The sequence below is a fragment of the Etheostoma cragini genome, chromosome 7 (assembly GCF_013103735.1).
Source record: "Etheostoma cragini isolate CJK2018 chromosome 7, CSU_Ecrag_1.0, whole genome shotgun sequence".
NCBI classification, from domain to species: domain Eukaryota; kingdom Metazoa; phylum Chordata; class Actinopteri; order Perciformes; family Percidae; genus Etheostoma; species Etheostoma cragini.
This window is the reverse complement of record NC_048413.1, coordinates 22,820,614-22,830,580: the sequence shown is the minus strand read 5'-3', so window position 1 is coordinate 22,830,580 and position 9,967 is coordinate 22,820,614. Positions and strand designations below refer to the sequence as shown.

The following is a 9,967-nucleotide window of genomic DNA, read 5'->3' as shown; positions in this document are numbered from 1 at the left end:
TGGAAAATGGCTGCAATGAAACAAAGAGTGAAAAATTTAAAGGGGTCTGAATACTTTCCGTACCCACTGTATATGCATTTAAAATTGGCTCCTGAGCAATGGTTCACACTACATCCCAATGACAGTACCTTAAGTCGTAGCCTGAGACTAGGGTCACTCAGCAGATGAATGCAGCGCTCCATAACATCTTTAGTGATGCTGAGGTGGGAGGGAAGCTCCACTTTTACATCAGGACCCTCAATATCTTCAACATCCTCACACTCCAGGGGAGGAGGGACTTCTGGAGAGACAGTGATGGTCAGACAGATGAAGAATGATTGATCCACTCAACAATCACCCAATGGTGGTGATGTTGGCTTTTTTATAATTCATACTATGGTTATTCACAATACTGATAAGTTTCATCTGATATAACCTCTACAACAATATGAAACCTATACAACAGTGGAATGTAATTTCCTGTGTATGCCTCATACACCATTTTGTATTACCAAGGTCTTCATTGCTGTCCTCCTCTACTCCAATGCCCTCTGCTAGCTCTTTCTGTATGCGGTGATCCAGCAGGAACTGGCGAATGTTAGGGATTTCGTCGTGGAGGGAGGTCTGTTTGGGTCTGGCAGACTTACTGGTCCGACCACAACTGGAGGGAAACCACCTCGCTAAAGGAAAAACAACAGCAGCAGATTAGGTCGGTGATGCAGCAGTGTGGTGTGTGTGATGCAAAAGTTGTAACATGCAAGATTTTACTCTTTATTTTGTATTTCACGTCTTCTCAGAGATCACCCGGAAATGATCCTTGATCCCATGTTTTTGACTATAACTGAATTAGATGCTTAGGCAAAGTAGTAGAGTGGGATGGTATGGTACAGTATGAGTCACAAAAGCAATATAATTAATTTGTCCCTTATGCTTTTTTAACCTTTACCACATGTGATAAATGAGTTGACACCACTTTCTAAATCTTACCCAGTGCCTTCATGAGCGCGTGCAGCACAGAGCAGAAGAGAGCAGCTGTGTGGTCGTAGCTGAGATCCAGAGCCATCAGCACATCCTGAACCATGTCCCTGACCAGAGGCAGCAGGCTGCAGTCAGAATGAGTCAACATCACTGTCAACACCCGTGGAGCCTGGTGAACAAGATGGGAATCTGATGACATACACGTTCGGGTCCTAGCAAACTCACGCAGACCTATTTTCAGTATTCACCGGGGTGATAAACCACAGAGGTGTCACCTCGTGGCAAGGACTAGCGTCACACTTGAGTGAGGAAACTCATTAACTTGAAACAAACAACTTCAAAACCAATAACTTGTGATCTAATCATGTGACTTCAGCCTTTTGACTTGGAATGTTTAGTTTAGTATAGGATTTGAACTGGACTCTGGGTTCAAAACTTGATGCTTAGATGTGACTTGCGAAACAATGTCCCGTCTCTAGTACCCCATACATGTGGGCATAATTTAATTATATGAACTGCTATGACTGTGGGTTCACTGTTTATTGTTACCACCTATGGTACTCTGCCACTTTATTCATTTTTATAACCAAACATTTTAGTCAATAATCAACATAAAATGAATCACCAGAATTCTGATAGTTGATTAATTGTTTGGTTCATGTATCAAGCAAAAAATCTAAATAGTCACTGTTTTGTAAAGTGATTTTTTTTTGGCGTTTTGAACATTTGGTCGGACAAAACAAGCTAACTGAAGATGTCCCCCTGGGATCTGAGAACTATATAATGACATTCTATTGTGTAAAAGAGTAATGAAATAATTATTGAAAGATAAATTTATAATGTAAATAGTTTCCGCCCTATTAAGTTGTGCAACCATATCTGCTCACGAAACGTCCAAATGTTTTTGATGAAACGATAAACTCCGCTTGCCATACTTTTCTTACAATTTCTTTTTATATATTTTTTCTTTCAAAGGGGTGATAAGAACTTGTTGCCTCAAATTACTGAATTTTTTTTCCGGAAATTCTCCTTCTCCTTGCCTGTCTTTTCTTCACACTAATTCTTCCTTTTTTTTCTTGTGCTACTGTGCATTCTGACAATATGCCAAACTGTGTGAATGTTACCTGAGGATGTTGGCTTAGCCTCTGCAGGTTAAGAGATATGTCGTTAAGCAGGTAGTCAGAGTTCTCATTGATCAACTCCTTCAGGGAGGGGTAGCCACAGGAATTACTGATGTCCCACATAGAGCCCAGCGCTGCCTGTCTGACCAGCAGTGTCTCTTCTCCGGCTTTCTCCAGTACGGGGTACAGTGATGTCATCAAAATGGGCCGGAAATCCCGCCCCAGTGCCTGAGCAAAGCAAGCTATGCCCTCGAGTTGGATGCACAGCTGCCAGATGTTACTGTTGAGCTGGTGGATTGCAGAGGTTGGGGTTGAGGAAGACACCGTGCCAAATGATGATGGAATCAGTTGGACAGAGTTTGCTTTAGTGTTGCCAACATTACTGTTGGGTATGGAGAGAAGTCTGGATGGGCTGAACAGCTACAGAAAGACAAAAGACAAATGTCTTTATCATACATCATACAGTTTTTCCTTGTACAATTCAATGGTGTTTTAGTCTATAGACATAAAAGTCTATTGGAAGACATAAACAGACATTTTGCTGCATTTAAACATAAATGTACAGGGGGACATTTGAGTGTTTTTAGGAGAAAAACAGACAAGTTGAATAGGAAGCCTGCACATTGTGGATCATGTTTACTTTAGAGTGTTTCTGCAGGTAGGCCTCCATCAAGTAGGAATAATAATAAATCTTTCCTGATGAAGGTAAACTGACAAATACAGATGCATGTTAATGCTCTTATGAGAAAATAACGATTACGATTACGTTTCCCATTTCTAGTGTAATGCAGTTTGCTAAATGTTAAGTGAAATGTGTCTTGGTGAGAAACAGCGAATGTGAGCAAAAAAACTTCCATGTGGTACCTTTCATTTTGCAAAGAAAGCTCCACGTGATTGAGAAGCACATCAGATGGCCAAAACTCAATAATATTACCACATTCCAACGTTGAATACAAAACATCATAAAAATAGTTTAAACTAATGGCTGTTCAAGACCCCCAACACATGACAGAGTTTTGAATTGACTTTCCTGTACACAATGAATGTAGGCTCACATCAGCGATCAGTTACCCTGCTGTACCAGTGCAAAGTAAAGATAGTGCCTGTGCTAATGTTTCCCGTAAAATCATCTGTCAACATTGAAACACAGGTGACGGCCTGTGGTTTCTACCATGTTTATATGTATTCAATTTTTAATGAATGTAATTTGACTTTGGGAAGGATGCTGCAACAGTCTCTACAATGGCTAAACCTTCCCTCTAACCAGTGTATATTTCTGGGCTTAGAATCCACAGAAACTGTAAGTTTATTTACAAAATAACACAGTACTGCCATATAACACAGTACTGCCAACGTTTCTCTGCTCAGGTTCAGAGCAGTTACTTGAAACCCCGGATCCCTCTGCTCAGTCTGTTCAGGCAGAAGAGCACACAGCAGTCAGTCCCAGGCCATATTGTGAGCAAAGCGGTTCTTTGTAGGGAGTGAAGTGATCTGGCCGTGATCAAATTTAAATGCACAAACAGTTGTGCAATATGGGATGAGCATTTGAATCTAATATCACACTTGATAAGAAAATGTTCATAGAATACAAAATGAGATGTATTTTTTTCATATAGCAAAGTAGCACTTCATTCAGAATTTCATTCCATGAAGGGTGAGATCATCTTTTAAACATTATGATCATTCCCAGAGAGTTTGCTGTTTGATGAGTAAATCTAGAACTTATGATGACGCAATATGCATAGCCCTTAAGACAATCCATTGACAAATCAAATATTAAAACTTAACTTTCCTGATTCAGAACAAACTATCCTCACCTGGTGGTCTTGTCGGTCTCTATCCGTCTCCTCACTGGAAGTTATCAAGTGCCAGTTGTTCACACTGGTGTATTCCTCCACGACAGACACCACTGCGACTTTAAGGTCTTCCTGTGTGGCAGAGTGTCCCAAAACTTGAGTCTCCAAACCCTGACACTCTGTTGCCACGGCGATGCCTGCTGCTCCCCTTATAATCTCATTAAGCACCATGGCAGCCTGCTTTCTGTATGCTGAAGACTGTTGGTACAGATCCAGGAAGTGATCAGTCAGCAGGTGGATATTGCCATAGTAACCTAAAGACAGAAAGAGGGAAAGTTACTCAAACATGTCAAATGTAAACCTTTAGGCAAAAGATGTAGCCAGCTTTTATCCATTACATACAGTCACAGTATGAGCCAACTGACATTAGTCTACACAGTTGAAAGTCCTGTTACTTATGCCAATCACAAGAAAAGTATTGTAGATCATTTTGATACCGCCTAAAAACAGCACTCATACCTAATGTTTGACAGATTTCCATAAGCACAGAAATGATCTTCTCATCTGTGAAGTAGAGAAAATGCTTCCTCTGTATGTGAGCAGTGTAGGAATCATTGGTGCCCGAGCTTGTCTCTAAGGTAGCAGTGTAACTCCTTTCCTCAACAATACGAACATCCATCACATCCAGCTCCAGCACCTGTAAAAAGCACACAGCAGTGTTTGTTGTTGTTTTTGAAACAATTTAACTCCACTCCGACCATTTAATTCCACTTGTCAGTCACTAAAATGCTTAAAAGGTCCCATAGTAGGCTTATTTTCACATTCATACGTGTATTTTGTGTTTCAATAACAACAGATTTACATGCTTTAACATTCAAATTACACGTTATTTTTCTCATAAAATAAAACTTTGTATCTGTCTGAAATGCTCCGTTTTGGGACCTGTCTCTTTAAGAACACCCTCCCGAAAAAGTCTAGTCTGCTCCGATTGGTCAGCGTTACTTGGTTTTCTACATCTGCACTCTTATAGTTTCTGCACCGTCATTGCAGCCGGGCAATTACTTTAACGTCCCTGTAGTTGCACTTTCTACCTATATATAGTATAAATGTGACTTTACAACTGTACGAGAGTCCTGTTGGCTTGTTTAAAGGCACAGCTTCAGAATAAAGGCTTTGAGCAATTCTCTGTGAATTGAGCATTTTGATTCTTTCACAGTATTTATATAGCACCGTGTTTAAAAAAGAAATGCTAATTTCACTTTTTACAATGTGAGCACTTTAAATACTTTATGTTTAAAAAAATATATATATTCTATAATTAGCTTATCAATATTAAAGGTTAATTTAATGATACTAGTTGGTGTACAACATTCTATTTAAACTGTATTTTTTAAAGTATTTTTGGTGCAGGTTTAGTACAGAATATGCAATAAAGCTCATCTACAAAATATACATAGAGATGTAATGTAAGTTTGTGATACTAAACTAGTTGATACAAGAAATAAAGGCCTCTAGTTTCACAACGGTATACTGGTAGCAACGGAGCAGAAGTGTGTGTTCTTCTGTTCATGATAGCACACACTGCCAGGCTTGGGGTTGCAACACTCATGTGATTTTAGAAGCTAGTATATTATTATATATTTATATAGTTTTTTAAATTCCTTTAAGCACTGTATAAAAATGTATTTAATAATTCTTTAATTTGATTTACTTAACAACATGAAGCAATATTTGACCCTGATTCGCATTTAAACAGAATATGAAGTGTAGTTATGGTTCAGTTTGAAACAATGGCAGCTAACATCACCTGCATCAAGGCTTTGGAAATCCTCTCGAGATGTGCAGCCGAGTTAAGTATCACGGAGACCAGCGGTCCCAGGACCTTTAAATAACCCAGAAACACTTTGAGGACAAACAGCTTCTTCTGGTCATCCGAGGTCCTCATCAGTCTGGGCAGGGAGGTGACCAAAGAGTGGAGATTCTCAGAAAGCACGTCAGTGAAGGTCTGAGCACTTCTGCTGCTGCTACAGCTCTGATTCCTCTGTGATACCAGCCTGAGAACAACTTCACACCTAGAGGAGAGAAGTTTCATTAAATAAAAGTTATCAAGGAGTAGTAGTGGGCTTTAATATGTTTTCCTCACCAAAAATGTAGGGCTGGGTACTGAATTCAATACTTTTTAGTCACTGAACAAATTGCTTCTCAAGTATTGAGTATCAAAAACCCAATTTTAATACCTAAGGAGTAAATCTCATTGCAGTCAGTCAGCCAATAAGCATGCAGCATGCTTCTAACACAATCTAATAATGTTTGTTATTGGCTGTCAGACGTTACACGTCGTAGACGCAGGCAGAATTTTATTTATTTATTTTTTTACAATATGCACTTAGACTGGGCTCACATGGTAGGAGCTGAAAAATAAATAAAAAGGCTCTCTTACCAGGTTCCAAGGGTTTTTACAGAGCCTGGGGGAAATGCCTTCTCTCACTTTGCTCCATTGTCTTGGATAACTTACAAAACTTGCTCTATCTAAATGATGTAGTCCAATTAAATGATTTTAAGGCCATGTTAAAATGCCATCTAACTCAAAAATGTAACTGCCACATGTGACCTGTTCCTTTCCTCTTTGTGTGATGCTCGTTTGTTTGTGTTGACTATGCTGTATATCTGTTTAAATTGTAACTGGTGTTCTGTCTTAGCCAGGTCTCCCTGGGAGAAGAGATTTCAATCTCAAGGGACTTCCTGGTTAAATAAATAAAAATTGTTGTTGTCATAAATTTTTGTTTTTTAAATTGGTATTGAATAAAGTATTGTTCAGGAACTGGCATCAAAGTCACGGTATTGGTATCGGTATACAATATTTTCCAACAATACCCAGCCCAATAAAAATGTCAATTAAATCAAACCTCTTTCTGACTCTGGGCTCCTCGTCGTTGACTGCCCCCACCAGTGCTTCCAGTAGCGGTCCCACACACTCGCCCAGTGCCTGGCTACACCTGGCCAGCAGGTGGTCATCCAACTCCACCATCTCTAGTCTAACCCTCCAGTGCTGGTGAGCCGAGGTGCAGGAGATGATCTTCTTCAGGAGCACTGACAGTTTCCCCGCTGTGCTCTTCACCCAGTCTTGTGTGCGATGGACAATCAGCTGTTCGATTCTCCCCAGGTCTGGTGGAGGAGTCTTCCAGGGCTCACTGACCTGAAACTGGTCATCTTCCATGACAAGCCCCACAGTCCTGGACCAAACCTGAATGACAATCAGAGTGGAATAAAACAATTGTGTGGCATAAAGCAATCGTTGCATTTACATTTTTCCCCCCTATCCAAATAAGGGTAGATGTTTTCTTTGTGCTCTTTTATGTACATGTGGTTATCACAAACTACAATTATTCTACCACACTACAATTTTGGTGGCATGTAGGAGTCAACATAAATCTATACAGATCTGTATACTTTCCGTAAATTTGGCAAGGAATGATAGACTATTTTCTTCTTCTGCAGTTTTCAGTTTACCAGGACAAATTCAGGTTAACGTGATAAAGAAAGACACACAGGTTTAAATCAATTGATACATTGGATGCTTTCTGTAAAAATATGTCATGAATTACAATCAATAACTGCATTATGTTATGTTATATGAGTCAGCATGGAAAAGCCTCTAAAACAGCATTTAGACCATCAAGGGACACTGAGTTTCCAGAGTTATGTTATTGTACATTTTACAGTATATTTATGATATATATATATATATATATATATATATAGTGTGTGTATGGATCAACAGAACGTTTTACTTACAAAAACATAAATCTAGCTTTAGGACGGTGGGTTCAAACAAAGAGCAATTTGAAGACGCCACCTTGTGATGGGCATTGTTTACTATTTTATAGCCTACAATATTAATGGGTTAATAAGGAAAATAATAAACACCTTCAGTGAAAATAATTAGGGTTGCAACTAGTTATTATTTACATCATTGATTCATCTGCAGATTATCTCTTGATAAATCAATTCAGGCTTTGGTCAAAAAAACATCAGAAAATAGTGGAAAATGTCCATAACAACCTCAAAGATATTACATTTTGAACAAATTTAAGACACAGACAAGCAGCAAATGTTCAAATTTTAGAAGCTGGACCGATCACTGCTTGTAAATGAACTTCAAAGAATGATTAATAAATTGTCAAAATAGTTGCAGATTCATTTTCTGACGATTGAATAATCGGTTCATCCACTAATTGTTGCAGCTCTGAAAATAATCCTTAGTTTTAATAATACAGAATGATACTTGTTGTTAAAACAAAATTGTTTTGTGCTGAAATATTCATATTTACTAAATGTGAATTGCAGTCAAAATACACAGTGTGACACTGGACTGAATACAGACCTGAGAGACATCACCAGTAATGCAACAAATAGCTTGCAAAAAGTTGCAGTTAAAATATATTAAGCATGACTGTAAATGTCCTGCATCATCACACCAGGGAATATAAATGAACACGGAGATATGGTACCTTGATGGCCCTGATTGTGACTGCATGGCCTTGTCTCAGGTCTCCTGTAATGATCCTGGCAACGGCCACAGTGATCCCAGGTAGGAATGAAGCCATGGTGCTGCCTATAGCACATCTCTCCTCTAAGGATGGGACTACATGCTCCTGAGTGCAGTCACACTGCAGAGTCAAAGCCTGGAGGCACTTCAACGCTGCTGCCTGTACATCTCTGGATTTCTCCTTCTCTCCTAAAGCCAGCAGGAGTGATACGGCAGCCCCCAGACCGGGCAGCATGTTTGGTTCAAAGAGTTTGAAGACTATATCACCATAAGCAGCATGAAGCAGGGCATCCAAGCACCTCAGAACAGCCAATTTTAGCTCCTCTGATGTATCTGCAGCTTTCCCGGGGTCGGTTGGAGAGCACAGGCAGAGGCAAAGCTCTGAGAGGAGGTCACAGAGGGTCTCCCAGCTCTGGACACAAGTGTTCTCTAGGACGTGGCTCATGGCCTCAGCCACAGCCTGCACCAGTTTGTTGTTTTTGGGCCCGGGGACTTTAAGGACGAAGCGAAGAGGGAAGAGGACATACTCTTGGAGCTGCTGCAATGTGGCATCATTGACTTCTTTTAACTGGGCGCTCAGCGTCTCTACGTTGGTAACAGTGGGCGCTCGGGTGAGCAGGACACAGGCCGGGCGCAGGTAGGCAAATGCAATCTTTGGATCACTGATCTGAGCCATGATTGGAGGCATGACAGCAGGGGTCTCTTTAATGAGGGGGTGTGGAAAGAGAAATGGGATATGCAAAAATAAGATAAAGAAAACTCATGATTTGATATTACAATCTTTTAACACTGGCACTGAAAATATTCTTTACCAGTAATATACCTTACTCTTGGCACATAAACCTAATTTTGTCCAAAAACAAATGGTCAGACAGCCAGTGGTCAAGAAAATAAACTACATACTTTATTATCTCTGAATGTTGACACTTCCCTATATGGCCATGGTACTACCATCTGGTCATTTCTTACTAGTGAAATAACACTGAGACAGGGTTGCTTTACTCCTCCAACCGCTAGTAAGTTAACTAACCTCATTACATGCTGTATTGAGGACTTCATATTATTAACTAGTTGCCCACTGTGACCAAGTTGAAACTTTGTTTAAATTAAGAAACAGACACAAAGTTGGTATGCATTAGCAGAAAACCCTCGATGTCTATTAGTTAGCTAGCTGACAGCATCCAGCATGCTGAAGCTGCACTACGGTAACGTTACTAACGTCAACGAACAGGTAGCCTACCTTCACATTACTATATTAGTAGTATTAAGTGGACCCACCGCGCGGAGCAACAAGCCCATAGAATAGGTTTAATTTTAAATAGAACAATTGTAACATTACACTCTGATGAAGTGCTGCTCAGGCTAACGTCATAATTCTGCGTCGAAGGCGCATGTGGTGTGACGTAAGGAAAAAATAAGACTTCCGGGTTTGGCCATTTCTTCAAAATAAAAGAACATAAAGCGTTACAATGATAAAGAAACCCCTTTAAAACTTTATAATAAACGATGCTCTCTTCGTAAAAAAAAATACGAATCCTGCCATG

General features: G+C 39.8%; 1 protein-coding gene across 1 annotated transcript in view; it reads right to left on the bottom strand.

Moving 5' to 3' along the window:
- tti1 (TELO2 interacting protein 1) overlaps positions 1 to 9,819 on the bottom strand; it is a 20,013-nt gene extending 10,194 nt beyond the window's left edge. Inside the window, exons 1-10 of the mRNA XM_034877745.1 lie at positions 9,664 to 9,819; positions 8,386 to 9,125; positions 6,781 to 7,118; positions 5,682 to 5,946; positions 4,394 to 4,571; positions 3,896 to 4,188; positions 2,082 to 2,498; positions 967 to 1,126; positions 492 to 659; positions 129 to 280 (exon numbers count right to left, since the gene is read on the bottom strand). Of these exons, the coding sequence (XP_034733636.1) occupies positions 129 to 280; positions 492 to 659; positions 967 to 1,126; positions 2,082 to 2,498; positions 3,896 to 4,188; positions 4,394 to 4,571; positions 5,682 to 5,946; positions 6,781 to 7,118; positions 8,386 to 9,111 (2,697 nt within the window). The 5' untranslated portion in view covers positions 9,112 to 9,125; positions 9,664 to 9,819. The remainder of the gene's footprint in view (positions 1 to 128; positions 281 to 491; positions 660 to 966; positions 1,127 to 2,081; positions 2,499 to 3,895; positions 4,189 to 4,393; positions 4,572 to 5,681; positions 5,947 to 6,780; positions 7,119 to 8,385; positions 9,126 to 9,663) is intronic.
- Between the last annotated feature and the right edge of the window lie 148 nt (positions 9,820 to 9,967).